At 41.5% G+C, this 22,302-nt stretch overlaps 1 protein-coding gene across 1 annotated transcript in view; it reads left to right on the top strand.

The window, feature by feature from the left end:
* LOC149138867 (uncharacterized) overlaps positions 1-17,240 on the top strand; it is a 300,422-nt gene extending 283,182 nt beyond the window's left edge. The window contains exons 10-11 of the mRNA XM_089448381.1: positions 16,613-16,727; positions 16,875-17,240. Coding sequence (XP_089304507.1) covers positions 16,613-16,727; positions 16,875-17,048 — 289 coding nt within the window. The 3' untranslated portion in view covers positions 17,049-17,240. The remainder of the gene's footprint in view (positions 1-16,612; positions 16,728-16,874) is intronic.
* The last annotated feature ends 5,062 nt before the right edge of the window (positions 17,241-22,302 follow it).

The raw sequence follows: 22,302 nt of genomic DNA, 5'->3' as shown, positions 1-22,302 counted from the left end.
ATAGTGAACAATAATATTTTTAGACAAATGTCCCTAGAACAACCTTGAAGGGAAAACCAATTTGCAGATGAGGGTTTTATTATTAAAATTCTTCAGCAAAAATATTACAACTTGTTGGCGTAGGATAGCAAACTTCCGGAAAATTATTATGATCACTTTTGCAAGTCTCCTTGACCTCCATGAAGCTATTTGACCCACTAGAACAAATTCAATGTCGCTCTAAAGCTAGTTTCGGCTCACACATGCAGCCTGGCAGATAAACTCGACCCTCTTGGCAACTCACATTGGCTAGGAAAATTATGTTAGCGTGCACTGGAAAATCACAACCTTAACTTGCAAATTGATCCTACTAGGCAAGTCAAACTCTCCTGCGAATTTTCTTGCACTAGAATTTCTCCCGTTGAGCAACTCACACTGCCTGCTGAGGTAATTCGTATCCCCTACTGGAGCAACTCACACTACTAGCAAATCAACCTCTTTCTGCAGGAAAGTTGATCTCCAACTCTCCCTGGAAATCTGTGTGAAGAATCTCTCCAGTAATCTCTGCTAAAACCCTTGCTGTTGATATCCCTACGCTACCTTTGCGCCCTTGTTATCACTGCAACTCTATGTATCGATGTGTTTTTCAAACTGCCCTTCGATTTCCTCTTATAATCTCTTGTTGATGAATCAACAACCATGATCTAATCACAATGAATGGCTAAGATCATCTTGGCCTCTTCTCATGACATTTCCGGATGTCTCTAGAGGAAAATCGATTTACCCCAATTAATACTGATTAATTAATCTAATTTCCCTAAGTCAGAGTTGGGAAAATTAATGGACTTCTTAATTAAATCTATTGAGGCCCTTTTCTTACAAAACCTTCTTTGGGTATTGGAGAAAATGTGTTCTTTAGCCTCATAGACACAATCTAAGACTAGAACACCTGTTTTATGTATACAAACTAACACTCCCTCTTAGCAAGGAAGGTGTTTTGCATAACACTGAACTTTTCTCTGAAGAAGATAAACCTTGGCTTGCCCAAAGCCCTCATCAAAATATCAATTAGTTGCTCATCTATAGGTATATATTGTAGCTAGACAATCCCGCACTGCACATAATCCATGGTGAAGTGGTATCTGATGTTTATTTGTTTGGACCTGTCGTGAAACATTGGATTCTCTAACAACCTGATGCAACTGTGATTGTCATAGTGTATCAATGTAGTCTCTAACCACTAACCAAACAAGGCTACCAACATCTTTCGAAGCTAAATGACCTTGGATGTAGCCATGCTCATTGCTATGTATTCTGTCTCAGCTGAACTAAGTGCCACGAACTTCTTCTTCCTCAAGTACCAGGAAACAACTCTCGATCCCTTGCTGAAGCAACACCCTGAAGTGCTTTTTCCGATCCGCTGTGTTGCTTTCCTAGTTTGAATCAGTATAGCCCACCAACCTGACACCATCACCTTGAGCATATCTGATCCCATACTCGACTGTGCCATGTAAATACCTCAGCACATGTTTTGCCGCAGTCTAATGCACTATCCTTGGCTCCACAACAAACTGATTGAGAGAGTTTATTATATAGGATATTTCTGGCCTAGTGTTGACTAGATACATTAGAGAGCCTATCAATTTCTTGTATAAGGTGGGGTCAACCTCCTTTTCTTTGGATGCATTTATCTTCCTCTAATTCGTGATCATGGGCGTAGACATGGCCCTATAATCCTCCATCCCAAATCTCCTCAGGATCTCTATGCAATATTCTTTTCCTTTACCAAGGAAAATCCTACCATCTATCTACTATACCTCCATGCCTGGATAATAGTGCATCAGCCCCAAATTGTTCATCTCGAACTCTACTACAAGATTTCTCTTGCCCTCCTCGATGAGCCCTATGAACTTGTCAAGAACAAGTCGTCCACATATTGGACAATAATGAGAACATCTCCCCCAACCACCAAGTAGAAGTGGTTTGAGTCTACCTCACTCTTCACAAAGCCCATGCCCTGCAAGTATCTGTCAATGTGCTCATACCACGCCCTGGAAACCTGCTTGAGTTCTAACAAAGCTCTCTTTAACCTGCACACGTGGGTCTCTCTGTCGTGTGCCAAAAAGCCGTCCTGTTGTTCAATGAACACCTCCTCCTCTAGTTCACGATTCCAAAATGTTGTCTTGACATCCATCTAATGGATTTTCCATCCCATTTGTGCTGCTAATGAGATCATGGCTTGTACAAAAGTGTACCTGGCCATAGGGGCAAATGTCTCTGCGTAATCTATTCTCTCCTTTTGAGAGAATTCCTTGCCCACGAACCTAGCTTTGTATTTTTTGAAGCTCCCATCAACATTGTGCTTGATCTTGTAGATCCTACATTGCCTTGTTTTCGGTCTCAATACAACCCGCCAAACATCGTTCTACATGATCGAGTTGACTCCTCAACCATAGCATCCAGCTACACCTACTTTTGTGCAACCTACTAATAGCTGGAAGGCTCACTATCCACCAATTGACTGACCAATGCCATATAGCCAGGGTACTTAGCCAGGGTACTTACTCGGTTGTCTCTGTTCTCTCTTGCCCATCCTAAGAGTCCCCACAAACTCCTAAGCATCTCTAAGTGTATCCTGAACCTTGCAGTTTCTCCTGCTAACACTGGAGTTAGGAATATTCACCTCCATGTCCTCTTGATGCGTCTCCTGAATTTGCTGCATCTATTGGTCCATGCTCTATGAAGCGTCAGGAGCATTCACACTTGAGCTTGTGCTAGTACTAGTCACTGTACTCGTGCTCTGTTGTCGCCCTTGACTTTGCTGCTCTACTCTGGGAGCTTCTGCTAGTTGCTTACTCTGTTCTTCAGCTGTTGGCAACTCTTTAGACCTTCTGTACGCCTTGTCCTCCATGAACTTGACATCTAGCTAACTATAATGCTCCTGGCCCCTAGGATGAAGATCCTAAATGCTTTCGAGGTTTCGTTGTAGCCAATGAAGTAACTTTGCTCTGTAGTCTGATCTAGGTTCAAATGTGTCTCCCCTGGAATGTGATAGTACGTTAGGAAACCAGATATCCTGAAGTGACTAACATCTGGCTTCTTCGCGGTAAACGCATCCTTGGGAGTCATCTTGCTAAACGCTCTATGTCAGACCCTGTTCTGAATATAAACTATTGTAATGCATGCCTCAACCCATAAATAACATGGGAGATCCTAGTGATACAACATCACTCTCGTTGCCTCCGAAATAGACGATTTCTTCCTCTCAACAACCCCATTCTCCTACAGGTTGTAAGGAATTGTCCACTCTCCTAATTCTTGCCTTGGTACAGAACTAGAAATCCTTGATGGTGTACTCACCTTTGTTGTTTGACCGAAGAGTTAAGATCTTTTTGCTTGACGCATTCTCAACTAGAGCTTTAGGCTCCTAAAAATGAATGAAGACATCATCCTTAGTCTTCAAGAAATAGATCCAGGTCTTCCTACAGAAATCATCAATAAAAGTACAAAAGTGTGCATACCCTTTGTGAGACATCGTTGACATTGGCCCACATATATTTGAATGCACAAGGTCTAGTATCCCTTGTGATTTGTTGTCACTCCTTGGAAAAGATGATTTTGTAGACTTCCCCAACACGTATCCTTTGCACACCTCATCATGCTATATGCTCACCTTTGGAACACCTATCATTGTCTCACGAAGGTATTTAAGTGCTCCTTGATAAATATGACCCATCCTCCTATGCCATAGCTCACTTGGTCTCTTAGACTCTTGTTTCTAACTAGTGCCTTGGGTGTGCCCATCTGCAACCTATATATTTAGTTGCTCCTCATCCCAACTGCTATACGTGACCTCTAATCCTTTTGTTTTAATAATACTCTAGCCCCTCTAAAGATGACATCGTAGCCTTTGTCCTGAAGGACAAATACAAAGATCAAATTCATCCCCAAGCATGGCAGATGCAACACATCAAGGATAAGTATTTGCTTGTTGTTCTCCCTCTGAAATAGAACAATCCCTCTAGCAGCTGGGTTGCACTTAGACATGTTCCCCATCGAAATATGGAGCTTGATGTCTGTTAGTTAATGTAGCATCAAACAGGTGTTCTACTCTCAATTTGTGTCTAAGAGATTAAGGAACTCGAGATCTGCAAAACTCATAAAAGGTTTTAGGAGAAAACACCTAGAAACCACTCAATTAAATTAATTGATTGACAATTAAAAAATGTCTAAGTCTAACTCAATGAAGTTAGTTTATTAAAGGGAATTAATTGAGTATGATCAAGAATGCTCACATGGATTGAGTCTAAGATGATCTTAGTCGTTGATGGGGATCTAATCATGGTCGTTGAAGCTCTAGCAAGAGAATGTAAGAGCAGGTTAACACGATGAGGAGAGACACAAGTGATGCATCCCCCCTCAAAAGGGGATGCCCAAAACCACCCCTTTTGACGGGGGGCACCCAAAAGCACCCATTTTGGGGAGTAGCGCCCCCAACATTGGGGAAACGCACCGCTTGGTGTCTCCCCATGACTCCCCAAAACGGGTGCGTGGGGAAATGCACCCCCAGATGTCCCCCCGTCCCAAGTGCATGGGGTGCGTGCACCCGAAGCTGCGGGACAAGTCCCCGTGGAACACTGCTGAGTTACAGGTTCCAGTAAATGTATTTCTCCTTGTAATTATCTATGGATCGAAAACCTTGATTTTCCTAATTAATGAATGATGGAGAATTATTGTGGGTATTTATTTGCCGCAATGTGTGATTGACATCTTCGAATTTTTATTTTTGGCTGCATATAAATTCTAGAAGTTAAAATACTAGTGATTTTATTTTTTGGCAATTCAGAATTTATTTTGGTTAATTAAATGAATTGTTGGGAATACATAATCGCAGTAAGAAAATAAGTCTGGGCTAGTATTAGGAGATTTAACATCTTTGGCCTTGGATATGTGGAAGTGGTGTAGCTAAAACCTTATTGTGTAGCTACTTGTAAAAATATATACAAGAAACGTGCAAGGGGTCGCTACTGACAGAGAATAGATTTATGGCTGCATCATCTGCATCTTCACATAATTGCATGCCATACACGTCCATTGTGGTCCTGGAAGAAAACTTGTTTTGAAGAAACCCCCATTGTTTATAGGCCTTTTGACACCTGTAATGTTGATGATACACTTTGTGATGGAAGTAAAGATATTGTTTTTTGAGAACGGGCTTCTAATGTCTGCTGCCATTGAGAGCTTGATTACAGTAACCTTTTCTTGTAAGGTCTTTTTTGTCCTCTACATTAAGTGTTATTAGACAAATTCGACGGGGGGCGCACCCCCCCCCCGGCCCCCTCAAAAGGGGATGCCCAGAAGCACCCGTTTTGGGGGGGGGGGGGGGCGCCCAGAAGCACCCCTTTTTTTGGGGGGGTGGGCACGCCCAGAAGCACCCCTTTTGGAGAGTCGCATACCCCACACTGGGGAAACAGACCCCCTATTTCTCCCCAAGACTCCCCAAAAGGGGTGCATGGGGAAACACACCCCTAGATGTCCCCCCATCCCAGGTCCGTGGGGTGCGTGCACTCAACCTTGGGGGACACGTCCCCGTGGAACACTGTCGAGTTACAGGTTCCAGTAAATGTGTTTCTCTTTGTAATTCTCTGTGGGTAGAAAACATTGATTTTCCATATTAATGAATGATGGAGAATTCTTGTGCGTATTTATCTGCTGCAATGTGTGATTGACCTCTCCGAATTTTTATTTTTGGCTGCATATAAATTCTAGAAGTTAAAATACCAATGATTTTATTTTTTGGCAATTCAGAATTTATTTTGGTTAATTAAATGAATTGTTGGGAATACATAATCGTTGTAAGAAAATAAGTCTCGGCTATTATTAGAAGATTTAACATCTTTGGCCTTGGATATGTGGAAGTGGTGTAGCTAAAACCTTATTGTGTAGCTACCTATAAAAATATATACAAGAAACGTTCAAGGGGTCGCTACAGACAGAGAATAGACTTATGGCTGCATCATCTACATCTCCACATAATTGCATGACATACACGTCCATTGTGGTCCTGGAAGAAAACTTGTTTTGAAGAAACCCCCATTGCTTATAAGCCTTTTGACACCTGTAATGCTGATGATACACTTGGTAATGGAGGTAAAGACATTGTTTTTTGAGAATGGGCTTCTAATGTCTGCTACCATTGACAGCTTGATTATAGTAACCTTTTCTTGTAAGAACATTTTTGTCCTCTACATTAAGTGTTATTAGACAAATTCAAGGGGGGACGTGCCCCCCCCTCAAAAGGGGATGCCCAAAAGCACCCCTTTTGGGGAGTCGCATCCCCAAGAGGGAATGCCCAGAAGCACCCATTTTGACGGGGCATGCCCAAAAGCACCCCTTTTGGGGAGTCGCATTCCCCACACTGGGGAAATACACCCCCCTATGTCTCCCAAGACTCCCCAAAAGGAGTGCGTGGGGAAATGCACCCCTAGACGTCCCCCCATCCCAGGTGCGTGGGGTGCGTGCACCCGACCCTGGGGGACGTGTCCCCGTGGAACACTGCCGAGTTACAGGTTCCAGTAAACGTATTTCTCCTTGTAATTCTCTATGGGTCGAAAACCTTGATTTTCCAGATTAATGAATGATGCAGAATTGTTGTGGGTATTTCTCTACTGGAATGTGTGATTGACCTCTCCAAATTTTTATTTTTGGCTACATATAAATTCTAGAAGTTAAAATACCAGTGATTTTATTTTTTGGCAATTCAGAATTTATTTTGGTTAATTAAATGAATTGCAAGGAATACATAATTGCTGTAAGAAAATAAGTCTGGGCTAGTATTAGCAGATTTAACATCTTTGGCCTTGGATGTGTGGAAGTGGTGTAGCTAAAACCTTATTATGCAGCTACTTGTTAAAATATATACAAAAAATGTTCAAGGGGTCGCTACAGACAGAGAATAGACTTATGGCTGCATCATATGCATCTTCACATAATTGCATGCCATACACGTCCGTTGTGGTCCTAGAAGAAAACTTGTTTTGAAGAAACCCCCATTGCTTATAGGCCTTTAGACACCTGTAACGTTGATGATACACTTGGTAATGGAGGTAAAGACATTGTTTTTTAAGAATGGGCTTTTAATGTCTGTTGCCATTGAGAGCTTGATTACAGTAACCTTTTTTTGTAAGGACTTTTTTGTCCTCTACATTAAGTTTTATTACACAAATTCAAGGGGGGACGCATCCCCCCTCAAAAGGGGATGCCCAGAAGCACCCATTTTGAGGGGTGGTGCCCAAAAGCACCCCTTTTGGGGAGTCGTGTACCCCACACTGGGGAAATGCACCCCAGACATCCCCCCGTCCCAATTGTGTGTGGTGCGTGCACCCAACCCTGGGGGACGCGTCCTCGTGGAACACTGCTGAGTTACAGGTTCCAGTAAATGTATTTCTCTTTGTAATTCTTTGTGGGTCGAAAACCTTGATTTTCCAAATTAATGAATGATGGAGAATTGTTGTGGGTATTTATCTACTACAATGTTTGATTAACCTCTCCAAATTTTTATTTTTGGCTGTATATAAATTCTAGAATTTAAAATACTAGTGATTTTATTTTTTGGCAATTCAGAATTTATTTTGGTTAAATAAATGAATTGTTGGGAATACATAATTGCTATAAGAAAATAAGTCTGGGCTAGTATTTGGAGATTTAACATCTTTGGCCTTGGATATGTGGAAGTGGTGTAGCTAAAACCTTATTGTGTAGCTACTTGTAAAAATATATGCATGAAACGTGCAAGGGGTCGATACTAACAAAGAATAGACTTATGGCTGCATCTTCACATAATTCCACACCATACCCGTCCATTGTTGTCTTGGTAGAAAACTTGTTTTGAAGAAACCCCCATTGCTTATATAGGCCTTTTGACACCTGTAATGCTGATGATACACTTGGTAATTGAGGTAAAGACATTGTTTTTTGAGAACGGGCTTCTAATGTCTGCTGCCATTGAGAGCTTCATTACAGTAACCTTCTCTTATAAGGTCTTTTTTGTCCTCTACATTAAGTGTTATTAGACAAATTCGGGGGGGGGGGGACGCATCCCCCCTCAAAAGGGGATGCCCAAAAGCACCCCTTTTGGGGCGGCGCCCAGAAGCACCCCTTTTAGGGAGTCGCGTCCCCACACTGGGGAAACGCACCTCCTTGTGTCTCCCCAAGACTCCCCAAAAGGGGTGCGTGGGGAAACACACCCCCAGACGTCCCCCGTTCCCAAGTGCATGGGGTTCGTGCACCCGAACCTGGGGAATGTGTCCCCGTGGAACACTGCCGAGTTACAGGTTCCTATAAATGTATTTCTCTTTGTAATTCTCTGTGGGTCGAAAACCTTGATTTTCCAGATTAATGAATGATGGAGAATTGTTGTGGGTATTTATCTGCTGCAATGTGTGATTGACCTCTTCGAATTTTTACTTTTGGCTACATATAAATTCTAGAAGTTAAAATACCAATTATTTTATTTTTTGGCAATTCAGACTTTATTTTGATTAATTAAATGAATTGTTGGGAATAGATAATTGCTGTAAGAAAATAAGTTTCGGGTAGTATTAGAAGATTTAACATCTTTGGCCTTGGATATGTGGAAATGGTGTAGCTAAAACCTTATTGTGCAGCTACCTGTAAAAATATATACAAGAAACGTGCAAGGGGTCACTACTGACAAAGAATAGACTTATGGCTGCATCATTTGCATCTTCACATAATTGCGTGCCATGCACGTCCAATGTGGTCCTAATCTGAAAATCACTCGTGAGTGATCTCAATTAAACATTTAATGAATGAAGGTATTACAAACTCATGTGCTGGTGTGTGTCTATGTTATTTTAGGCAATGGATCGATTAGATTGCAAAATACATAGACTGGAAGATGGAAAACAGTAAGGGAAACACAGTTAGAAAATACAAGAACACAACACATTAGTAAGGAGTTCACCCTATTCTCCAGGGCTACGTCTCTGGTCCAGCTCTCAGTGGTGGCCTTCTTTTATTGTGTCTTTAAAGCAGAGATTTACAATGAGGAGCTCACTTGAGTCTCCTGAAACAGAGGATGCTTAGTAGGGTGGTTCTTGGATTCCCCAAGCCACTAGAGTGCACAAACTCTTTCCTTACCAAGTCTCGACCTCTATGGTCTTTAATGGGATGAGTCCAATGGTACTCAATTCCCAACAGATCCTCACAAGGATGGCCTGAACCTCTCAAGCCTAGTTTTGTCTGCTCGATGCTGCTTAGGTCATTTCGGCTCTCTATTTTCTGCTTCTTGCTTCACTGTCTCTTTTGCTTTTTTCTGTCGCGGTTTTTCTTCTCTGGCTCTTCCTTTCTCTTTTTTCTCGGTGTGTACTGTTCTCTGTCTCTTCATGGCTTAAAGCCAATTTGTCCTTGACTGTTCGCTTCCTCTTCGGATTGCCTGCTGTTGTTCGCTTGGAGTTCTTTGCCTCTGCGTCATTGCCAACGTCCCATAGGGAAGTGGCCACTTGTCCTCTCGCGAACTATGCTAGCTCTTCCTCAATGGTTCAATTTTTCAATTACATTGTGGAATGACTCATCTGCCAACTCAACAGTCAAATCGGACTTCAGAGTTTTATAGGTCGCGGCTTAATTCCCTTGTCCAACCCGGTTTCTGCATCGGGCGCAATTTGTGCCGTCAGATCTAGAACCCTCAGATCCTACGGTGTTCGCTCATTTCACGCGGTTGACTTGCTCAACTATTAGCACGCGATGAGAGGCGGTTTTCTCTCTCATCCGCCAGACACGCGTTGTGCGATGAATGGAATCGCTTGTTTTCTGCCAAATCTGCTTACCGCCCCAATGTGCCTCCGATATACAGTCGGTTTTGGAGTGTGGGACTCGCCTTTCGCCTTAGTGCTTTCCCTACGGCTTCTTGGCTTCCCATGCAACCGAGCGCTCGGGGCCTATCCTTCTCGAGGGGTTTTGCTCAACGATTAGCGCATCAGAAATGGCCTCCGTTTCCCGATCCGGGCTTCCTAATTGCCAGTTTTGCCTCCTGCGCAGTCTCCATGGGCCTCAGTCAGTGCGCTTTGACTGAGGTCCTCGTCGTTCCTTACTGACTGCAAACCGCCATTGTCTAGAGGTCTTCCTGACAGCTCTTTATTCATAAATTCGAAGTCTATCCTGATTTGATACAATCATGGTACTTTGGTAATTTTCATGGATCCAATTTGAATCAGGTCCTGGAAGAAAACTTGTTTTGAAGAAACCCCCATTGCTTATAGGCCTTTTGACACCTGTCATGTTGATGATACACTTGGTAATGGAGGTAAAGACATTGTTTTTTGAGAACGGGCTTCTAATGTCTACTGCCATGATAGCTTGATTACAGTAACCTTTTCTTGTAAGGTCTTTTTTGTCCTCTACATCAAGTGTTATTAGACATTCGAGGGGGGACGCATCCCCCCTTAAAAGGGGATGACCAAAAGAACCATTTTGGGTGGCGGGGGCGCTTCTAATCCCCCACACTGGGGAAACGCACCCCCCGTGTCTCCCCAAGACTCCCCAAAAGGGGTGCGTGGGGAAATCCACCCCCAGATGTCCCCCCGTCCCAAGTGCGTGGGATGCATGCACCCGACCCTGGGGGGCGCGTCCTATGGAACACTGCCGAGTTACAACTTCCAGTAAATGTATTTCTCTTTGTAATTCTCTATGGGTAGAAAACCTTGATTTTCCAGATTAATGAATGATGGAGAATTGTTGTGGCCATTTATCTGCTGCAATGTGTGATTGACCTCTCTGAATTTTTATTTTTGGTTGCACCTTAATTGTAGAAGTTAAAATACCAGTGATTTTATTTTTTGGCAATTCAAAATTTATTTTGGTTAATTTAAATGAATTGTTGGGAATACATAATCGCTGTAAGAAAATAAGTATGGGCTAGTATTAGGAGATTTAACATCTTTGGACTTGGATATGTGGAAGTGGTGTAGCTAAAACCTTATTGCGCAATGACTTGTAAAAATATATACAAGATACGTGCAAGGGGTCGCTACAGACAGAGAATAGACTTATGGTTGCATCTTCACATAACTGCATGGCATACACGTCCATTTTGGTCCTATAAGAAAACTTGTTTTGAAGAAACACCCATTGCTTATAGGCCTTTTGACACCTGTAATGCTGATGATACACTTGGTAATGGAGGTAAAGACATTGTTTTTTGAGAATGGGCTTCTAATGTCTGCTACCATTGAGAGCTTGATTACAGTAACCTTTTCTTGTAAGGACTTTTTTGTCGTCCACATTAAGTGTTATTAGACAAATTCGAGGGGGGATGCACCCCCCCTCAAAAGGGGATTCCCCGAAGAACCCCTTTTGTGGGGGGGGGGGCATCTAGAAGCACCCCTTTGGGGGAGTCGCGTCCCCCACACTGGGGAAACGCAGCCCCCTATGTCTCCCCAAGACACCCCAAAAGGGGTGCGTGGGGAAACGCACCCCTAGACGTCCCCCCATCCCAAGTGCGTGGGGTGCGTGCACTCGACCTTGGGGGACACATCCCCATGGAACACTGCCGAGTTACAGGAATAAATGTGTTTCTCTTTGTTATTCTCTGTGGCTAGAAAACCTTGATTTTCCATATTAATGAATGATGGAGAATTGTTGTGGGTATTTATCTGCTGCAACGTGTGATTAACCTCTCCGAATTTTTATTTTTGGCTGCATATAAATTCTAGAAGTTAAAATACCAGTGATTTTATTTTTTGGCAATTCAAAATTTATTTTGGTTAATTAAATGAATTGTTGGGAATACATAATCGCTGTAAGAAAATAAGTTTGGGCTAGTATTAGGAGATTTAACATCTTTGGCCTTGGATATGTGGAAGTGGTGTAGCTAAAACCTTATTGTGCAACTACTTGTAAAAATATATACAAGAAACGTGCAAGGGGTCGCTACAGACAGAGAATAGACTTATGGCTGCATCATCTGCATCTTCACTTAACTGCATGCCATACACGTCCATTGTGGTCCTATAAGAAAACTTGTTTTGAAGAAACCCCCATTGCTTATAGGCCTTTTGACACCTGTAATGCTAATGATACACTTGGTAATGGAGGTAAAGACATTGTTTTTTGAGAATGGGCTTCTAATGTTTGCTGCCATTGAGAGCTTGATTACAGTAGCCTTTTCTTGTAAGGGCTTTTTGTCCTCTACATTAATTGTTATTAGACAAATCTAAGGGGGGACGCACCCCCCCCCCCAAAAAAAAGGGATGCCCAGAAGCACCCCTTTTGGGGAGTCGTGTCCCCCAGAGGGGATGCCCAAAAGCACCCATTTTGAGGGGGGGTGCCCAGAAGCACACCTTTTGGGGAGTCGTCTCCCCCACACTGCGGAAATGCACCCCCCTTATGTTCCCCCAAGACTCCCCAAAACAGGTGCATGGGGAAACGCAACCCGAGACGTCCCCCCGTCCCAATTGCATGGGGTGCGTGCACCCAACCCTGCGGGACTCGTCCCCGTGGAACACTGTCGAGTTACAGGTTCCAATAAATGTATTTCTCTTTGTAATTCTCTGTGGGTCGAAAACCTTGATTTTCCAGATTAATGAATGATGGAGAATTGTTGTGGGTATTTATCTGCTACAATGTGTGATTAACCTCTTTGAATTTTTATTTTTGGGTGCATATAAATTTTAGAAGTTAAAATACCAGTGATTTTATTTTTTGGCAATTCAGAATTTATTTTGGTTAATTAAATGAATTGCTAGGAATACATAATTGTTGTAAGAAAATAAGTATGGGCTAGTATTAGGAGATTTAACATCTTTGGCCTTGGATATGTGGAAGTGGTGTAGCTAAAACCTTATAGGGCGGCTACTTGTAAAAATATATGCAAGAAACGTGCAAGGGGTCACTACTGACGAAGAATAGACTTATGGCTGCATCTTCACATAATTCCAGGCCATACACGTCCATTGTGGTCCTGGAAGGAAACTTGTTTTGAAGAAACCCCCATTGCTTATAGGCCTTTTGACACCTGTAATGTTGATGATACACTTGGTAATTGAGGTAAAGACATTGTTTTCTAAGAAGGGGCTTCTAATGTTTGTTGCCACTGAAAGCTTGATTACATTAACCTTTTCTTGTAAGGTCTTTTTCGTCCTGTACATTAAGTGTTATTAGACAAATTCGAAGGGGGAAGCATCCCCCCTCAGAAGGGGATGCCCAAAACCACCCCTTTTGGGGTGGGCGCCCAGAAGCACCCCTTTTAGGGAGTCGCGCCCCCACACTGGGGAAATGCACCCCCCTTTGTCTCCGCAAGACTCACCAGAAGGGGTGTGTGGGGAAACGCACCCCCAGACGTCCCCCGGTCCCAAGGGCGTGGGGTGCGTGCACCCGAATCTGGGGGACACGTCCCCATGGAACACTGTCGAGTTACAGGTTCCAGTAAATGTATTTCTCTTTGTAATTCTTTGTGGGTCGAAAACCTTGATTTTCCAGATTAATGAATGATGGAGAATTGCTGTGGGTATTTATCTGCTGCAATGTGTGATTGACCTCTCCGAATTTTTACTTTTGGCTGCATATAAATTCTAGAAGTTAAAATACCAGTGATTTTATTTTTTGGCAATTCAGAATTTTTTTGATTAATTAAATGAATTGCTGCGAATACATAATTGTGGTAAGAAAATAAGTTTGGGTTAGTATTAGAAGATTTAACATCTTTGGGCTTGGATATGTGGAAGTGGTGTAGCTAAAACCTTATTGTGCAGCTACTTGTAAAAATATATACAAGAAACGTGCAAGGGGTCGCTGCTGACAAGGAATAGACTTATGGCTGCATCATTTGCATCTTGACATAATTGCATGCCATACACGTCCATTGTGGTCCTGGAAGAAAACTTGTTTTGAAGAAATCCCCATTGCTTATAGGCCTTTTGACACCTGTAATGTTGATGATACATTTGGTAATGGAGGTAAAGAGATTGTTTTTTGAGAACGGGCTTCTAATGTCTGTTGCCATTGAGAGCTTGATTACAGTAACCTTTTCTTCTAAGGTATTTTTTGTCCTCTACATTAAGTGTTATTAGACAAATTTGAGAGGGGACGCATCCCCCCTCGAAAGGGGATGCCCAGAAACACCCCTTTTGGGGGGTGGGGGCGCCTAGAAGCACCCTTTTGGGGAGTCGCGTCCCCCACGCTAATGAAATGCACCCCCTGTGTCTCCCCAAGACTCCCCAAAAGGGGTGCGTGGGGAAACGCACCCCAGACGTCCCCCCGTCCCAGCTGCGTGCACCCGACCCTGGTGGGCGCGTCCCCGTGGAACACTGCCGAGTTACATGTTCCAGTAAATTTGTTTCTCTTTGTAATTCTCTGTGGGTCGAAAACCTTGATTTTCTAGATTAATGAATGATGGAGAATTGTGGTGGGCATTTATTTGCTGCAATGTGCGATTGACCTCTCCGAATTTTTATTTTTTGGCTGCATATAAATTCTAGAAGTTAAAATACCAGTGATTTTATTTTTTGGCAATTCAGAATTTGTTTTGGTTAATTAAATGAATTGTTGGGAATTCATAATTGCTGTAAGAAAATATGTCTGGGCTAGTATTAGGAGATTTAACATCTTTGGCCTTGGATATGTGGAAGTGGTGTAGCTAAAACCTTATTGTGCAGCTACCTGTAAAAATATATACAAGAAACGTGCAAGGGGTCGCTACTGACAGAGAATAGACTTATGGCTGCATCATATGCGTCTTCACATAATTGCATGCCATACACGTCCATTGTGGTCCTGGAAGAAAACTTGTTTTGAAGAAACCCCAATTGCTTATAGGCCTTTTGACACCTGTAATGCTGATGATGCACTTGGTAATGGAAGTAAAGACATTTTTTTTTGAGAACGGACTTCTAATGTCTGCTGCCACTGAGAGTTTGATTACAGTAACCTTTTCTTGTAAGGTCTTTTTTGTCCTCTACATTAAGTGTTATTAGACAAATTCGAGGGGGGATGCATCCCCCCTCAAAAGGGGATGCCCAGTGGCACCCCTTTTGGGGAGTCACGTCCCCGAAAGGGGATGCCTAGAAGCACCCATTTTGGTGGGGGTGACTAGAAGCACCCCTTTTGGGGAGTCGCGTCCCCCACATTGGGGAAACGCACCCCCATGTGTCTAAAGGGGTGCGTGGGGAAACGCAGCCCCAGACGTCCCCCCGTCCCAGGTGCATGGTGTGCGTGCACCCGACCCTAGTGGACGTGTCCCCGTGGAACACTGCCGAGTTACAGGTTCCAGTAAATGTATTTCTCTTTGTAATTCTCTGTGGGTTGAAAACCTTGATTTTCCAGATTAATGAATGATGCAGAATTGTTGTGGGTATTTTTCTGCTGCAATGTGTGATTGACCTCTCCGAATTTTTATTTTTGGGTGCATATAAATTCTAGAAGTTAAAATACCAGTGATTTTATTTTTTGGCAATTCAGAATTTATTTTGGTTAATTAAATGAATTGCTGGGAATACATAATTGTTGTAAGAAAATAAGTCTGGGCTAGTATTAGGAGATTTAACATCTTTGGCCTTGGATTTGTGGAAGTGGTGTAGCTAAAACCTTATTGTGCAGCTAATTGTAAAAATATATACAAGAAACGTGCAAGGGTTCGCTACTGACAAAGAATAGAGTTATGGCTGCATCTTCACATAATTGCATGCCATACATGTCCATTGTGGTCCTGGAAGAAAACTTGTTTTGAAGAAACCCCATTGCTTATAGGCCTTTTGACACCTGTAATGCTGATGATACACTTGGTAATGGAGGTAAAGACATTGTTTTTTGAGAACGGGTTTCTAATGTCTGCTGCCATTGAGAGCTTGTTTACAGTAACCTTTTCTTGTAAGGTCTTTTTTGTACATGCCTTAACTCCATGACCAATGACGCCCCTAAGCTGTTATTTCAGCCAACTATATCTCGTAAAATCATCGTTGCAATGGTTATTTCTGACCTTGTGATGTTCCTACATTGTCTTGCTTTTTGGTTACATCAATGAGAATGTTGGCAGTAGTTTTATAACACGTTGGAAATGATATGTTGAATATTGTTGAAAGAAATATTTTTCTGATGCAGAGGGTACTCAATTCCATTAGAAATTGATGACCACATTATGACAACTTCATCATTCAGTGGGTTTTGAACTTGACTCTCCATGATGAAAGCACTTCTGATTTACAATTCAAACACAATCCAACTGACATAGCTTCATTGTTAAGATGTTACTAATTTATAGGATTTGGAAATTTAGATTAATCTTTTATTAAAAAATTAAATACGGTAATTTACAAGAGATCCACTTCTTTACGTTGTAAATGCTAAATTGGCAGTCTTGATGAAATGGTGGTTCTATTTCATTTGATTTGCATGTTTGAACTTGACTTTTCACCATCGAAGCACTTGTGATTTATAACTACAATCCCTTGGACATATTTTCATTGTTAAAATGATACTGATGTCCAGGATTTGAAATTTTATATCTCTCTATTCAAAATTTACAAAGTTATTTTACTTGATATGCATTTTTTTAGTTTACGTAGTAGATGCTAAATTGTTAGTGCTGATGAAATGTTCTTTTCCATTTGATTTGCAGGTTGAAAGCATTGGTTGCAATTCCAAAACTTCCTCCGAAATGTGCAGTGGCCATTGCAAAGAAGTTTCCATCTATGCGGTCTCTTCTTAATGTTTACCTAGATCCTGGAAGAACAGTGAGTCTTGAAATATATCTTGATAATTGTGTCCTAGTGTAGATTAGTGCAGTCTATTTATTATGAAAGGTTACGTGCTATAGGCAAGTGAATCTTGGTATGCATTATATATAGTAAGTTATTGTATGTCTGGTTTTGAGATGACAGGTGCATGAAAAAGAGTTTCTTCTGCAAGATCTTGTTACTGAAGGGCTTCTCAGGGAAGGTGGCAGGCGCTTGGGACCTATTTGTTCAAAGAGGGTTTATAGAATACTTATGGCCCAGAGTGGAAGCCTGAAGACAGATGATGTTGAGGAAGGTGCAGATTTATTCCAAACATAGCTTCATACAAGTAGAGGCTGCATTTTGCAAGAATTTGTCTACTAATCTATGAATGTAATTACTAACTGGAAATTACTAAATAAATATGGCTCTAAAGTTTTGCCACAAGGGCATTAATGGAGCAACTCTTTTTCCCTTTGTACAATAGATTATCTAACCTAATTACGTTAAGCTATCTGTGAAATTCAGTTAGTGAGTTAGTGCACAAGTAGCTCTTAGTTTGGATGTGGCATCATCAGCCTGGTTGTTTAAAGTAATATTCAAGTGTAGTGATGAATGAGAGTCCCTGATAGCAAAAAGCAAATGGAATGGGATATAAGTCCTTGATAAACAGTGGATTGTTTAACATGTTAGTATAAATGATGATAGAACTCATTGCAAATATTTGACTAGAGAACACATAATGGGGAGTATCTAAATCTTTCACATAAGCTTGATTTACCTGTACTGGCACTCTCTTTGAAGGCCTTACAAAATAAAATACATTATTTACATAGTTCTGTTTTACAGTGTCAGCATTTTTACAATGCCAGGATCACTTGTTCATTTCATGGAGAGGATCTATGTCCTCGGACATTTACCTCATACAAGGGAATTGTTATGCTTCAAGTTGCTATTTGAAATCAGTCAACCCCAAATTCTCAAATTAGACCGGAACAGACCAGAACTGGTCAAAAAATACATAATCTGGTTTACCAAAAAATACAGAAAATTAAAATACCCAATTTCTGATTGAAAAAATTTATACATCAATGTGAATCAAAACCACCATACGCAAGAAATCAAAGTTTAAAATCAGTCAACCAAAAAATACATAAAATAAAAATATTTAAATTTTGCTTTAAAAAAAAATATGCATTCATATACATCAATGCAAATCCAAACCATCATAAACCAAATATATAAAAATTTCTCATGTATATAGCATGCGAGGGTAAAATAGTGAAAGTATATTGAGCTGTAAGTTTTGAGATACATACATCATTGGAGTTTTAAGAGAAAATATAAGAACACTAAGGTTCAAAAAGGCCTGTAGAACCCAAAAATAATCGTACTAGTGTATAATCAAATTGCAGATTCACATGGCATTCCAATAATTAGCAAAATCACATGCCAGATCATCCCAAGAAATTCTTTGCATTAACGCCAAATAAAATCCAAGTCTTTGCCATAATGCCAAATTTATTATAAATTAAAAAATGCTCAATGAGAAAGGTCTGAGGTAGACACAAGGGTGTGGGGATTGTTACCCATCCACGTGTCTAGGTATTCCTAGGAGAATTTTTCTACTATGATGCAGTTTTCAAGCTAGAAGCCCCACTATGATATACAGAGAGCCAACGTGAGATACCTCTCATCCACTCTCCAATCAGTGCATTCTTTCCTCTAGCTTGCTCATTTGATAAGGGTGGTTTGTTTGTTGTGACGTATATTAGCCATTTTTGTATTCAAGTGCATTCATTTAATGATTAAGGGTATTCTAGTATGGATCATAGGTTGAATTGGATGATAGACTGTTGTTGGTTATACACTTGTTACCTTGCTTCACCTTGGTGGTTATTGTTACCCACAATAAAGTGGATAACTCATTTATCCTTGGACATTCAGCCAACCAATAACCCTATATGATCACCATAACATGATGCTAGGATTCTCCACTTTTGCTTTAGTCAGATTTATCTCTCCCATCAAGCATACCTTCTTCACTGAAGGTGGGTCATCCATTGACAAGTGCTTTGACCATGTTGCAATTATGCGTTTTCATTCAATGTTATGGGCATACTATTGTGGATCAAGGGGAAAATTGGATGATTGGTTAATCTTGACTGTATTCTTGTTCTCACACTTCACTTGGAAGTTCAGTGTTTGACTTTAGTTCGGTGGGACGTCTTATGAGGCCTTAAAGCTTTAGGAAGGGTGGGGGAGGCTCTGATTGAATTAACATGTCCCTAATTATTCCACACTCACCACTTTCCATCTTTCCCTCTATTCATCTCCATTTTTCGGGTTGGTGTTCATGGATCATTGGAATTGGCACCCTTTTATCATCATCCTTGAGTATGGGCTTGGAAAACTGTCCTAGAGGTTGATGTAGCTAAAAAAAAGATCAAATCATAAAAAATCCATGATGAAAGAAAAAGATAAAATGCAAAATATGGTTGAGACATTTGATTAACATATGGGAAAAAGCCTTGCATCGACTCTACTTCCCTTGTGATAATCCCCTAGTTCTTCAAGCACATATGTTTCATCTATAAAAGGAACTCTCTTATTGTCTCAACCCTGATGAGCGATAAACTGACTCATCCTTGAGGAGTAATGGAAAAATTCAAAACCAAACTTTGGCTCCTCAACTATCCACCCAAATAAAGCAAAGCGAAAAAACACGCCAAAGGGGTGGAAAAAGCAAGCCAAGGAAACAGTTAATTCATGCCTCCATGATTGATCCCTTACATATAAACACTTAGGATGTTGGATTTCCATTACTTGGTCACATGGTTCTAGCACCTTGGCCAAAAATATTTAGCACTTTACAAATATCACTCTCACACACACCTATGAATTGACAAGCCAAGTTGAGATGTCCCTTCTCCTTGGGGGTTGGAAACACCTAAATGAGTTATCCATCTAACCATCCCTAACATAAGGAGGTAACTTGTTTATGGGACTTGATCTAATTAGACATATGAAGGTGAGCTTTATGTGAAGTATTATTATGCCCCTAGCATTAAGTATGGTCCACTATGATGCATTTATGGTTATTGTCCCTAATGATTGGTGATTTCACTTTATTTTCAGTGAGGCTTTCTTAGGTGGTATTGTTACAACAACAATGGCCTCCTGAGAGATGATTATCCTCCTTAGTGGTATTCCAAAGGTCATTTTACACATTTTAGAGAGCATATATGACTTTGTTACTTGGGTATTTATCAACATCAAGTATTATGTGAAACCATCACATAATCTTTACACCAAGTGTGAACGTGATTGGGTATTTATGGTCTACTGGAGGACAGCGTGATAGTGACCAAGTTAGATCTTGGTGTGCACCATCTTCATGGACCTAGATGGTTGCTAGAGTGGCAATTGTTGAGCTCAGGGGTTGACGAACTAGAGGAGCAATTGAGTGGCCCTAGACTTGTGTGTGGAGAAGGACTTCTATAGCAGATGATGTGTAGTCCTCCTAGCCCGTGTTCATTGTGGGAGATAGACATGTTGTTGTGATAGGTGGTATCCCATGGTGCCCTATGTTGGTCTTCATTGGAGCAGCGTAGGAAGACCATAGTGAGCTAAAGTCCCTGAGTAGCTGAGGAGCAATAGTGGGCAGATTGAGAGTTGTTCACAAATAGAGTTGTGAACAACTTGATAAGAGTCTCGATGTTTGATGCGTTGATGGACGAACGATCAACTAGTGAGCAAATTGGAGAGCCAAGGTTTAGTGGCCAGATGGACTTGGATCATTGATAGAGGCAGTGTTGTAGATCGGGAGCCAAAGGGTTGGGCATGTACACGGTACAACCGAGAGGAGATGAGAGAGCATGCTACATCAGCTAGATGGTCAGTGTATCTTGTATGCGCAGATAGGTTGTCGATGGATTGACGCCAAGCCCTATTTTTGTGTCTTTATCAGCGGATGTATGAGGGCCATTATCCCCAGTACAGGAGCCCTAGACTATTGTATTATATGTTGATTAATATAACGAAGTTGGGTTAAAAATTGTAAAAAGTTATCCATATTTTGTGCACTAATAGATTTATTGTTGTTTATATTCTGCTGCGCAAAGTAGTATCATTGTGATTCTTGGTTTGGTAGCGTCAAAGATTATAAGATTCTATCCTAGACCCCAGATCGTGGAAAAACAAAATGGTATCATAGTTTGTCTGAACCACTTTGAGGGACAGTGAATCAGAGTGTGCACAATGAAGCAATTCAAAGGGAGTTGTAGGTGTCTAGATCATGGAGCAGAAGGTTCAGCTAAAGACATGGAGATGTGGTCTCAATAGACTACATGGTTAGATGGGCTGGGAGTTCTGGTGGATCAATGGTGAACTTGATGCACTTCAATATGTTGTGTGGCAGTTTGTATATCATGGACTTCCTATGTCTTCTCATGTATGGTTGGGACAACTCGAGGAATTCTTTGGCATGGACGAGATAAGGATGATCAAGATTGATTCATGTGATGGACTACGGATTGGCAGGCCAGAGTCTTCATCGGATCGTGATGTTGCATATCCAAAATTGGAGGGATTTACACGTGTGGTATTTGATCCAAGAGGATGAGTGCTTACAGGACTGAGCTAGTGGAGATTGTGTAGGCTCATAGGGAGGAGCCCAATGGAGGTTTGGGATCTTCAGGTTCAAGTGTGATGAGGCAAAGGCACTACCGAGATTGCAGGGTTCATTCTACAGAGTATATTGCAATGATGGATGCCAGATGAGCTAGTGTCGCCAAATGATGATGGTTACTTCCTAGTCTTGGAAGTACCTACCTCACTAAGAGGGAGTGTTGATTTTTGTAGCTTGGGAGGTACTCCAAGCCTTGAGGATCGAGGGTTTGGAGGAAGGAGCTCCACAAGTGGCCTTGTGGGCTTGAAATCCAAGCCTGGGGTTTGTACCATCGATGTTTGGGACAAAAACGTGACGAGATTTCGACATGTGATGGATGAGGTTGATAGTACTTGTCGAGATGAATCTAATGCATCGAAAATCATCTGATTCTGAGTTGTAGAAATGGAGTTATGAGTTTTTGAAAGTTATGTGTGGGCATGATGGAACAAGGTCAAGGTCGGCTTGATGTTAATAAGCCTTGTGACAGGTTTTCAAGCCCTCAAAGGGAATTTCGTTGAAGCCCTTAGAAAATATATAAATAGAGCTCATGTGTGGAGGCTTAGAAGACATTAAAGAGTGAAACACAAGGACAACATAGAAGTGAGATAGAAGCTCGTTGAGGAGGAGAAATATATGTCTTGGTCGCAGGTAAAAGGAGCAGGACCAACGAAGGAGAAAGAGGCATGTAGTGGCATCTTTCATGATTGTCTACGAGCAAATTTTATCTTGCAGGTGGGTCGAGGCTTAGGGAGGAAAGTGCAGGTCTATTGTGGCTATTTTTTTCGATGGGTACCTCGGTTTTGAGCAGGTCATAAGCACAAGAGGAAGGGTTGATTAGGGCGCAGGCCTTAACACCTCAAATCAGGGCATGTGTGGGGTTGTTTGAGGGCTGATAAGTGCCCAAATCATTAGCATGGAGGC

Source organism: Pinus tabuliformis, chromosome X (assembly GCF_031772625.1).
Source record: "Pinus tabuliformis cultivar Carrire ecotype Pingquan chromosome X, CPIR1, whole genome shotgun sequence".
Classification (NCBI taxonomy): Eukaryota; Viridiplantae; Streptophyta; class Pinopsida; order Pinales; family Pinaceae; genus Pinus; species Pinus tabuliformis.
The sequence above is the reverse complement of the archived record's forward strand: the minus strand, read 5'-3'. Positions and strand labels throughout refer to the sequence as shown.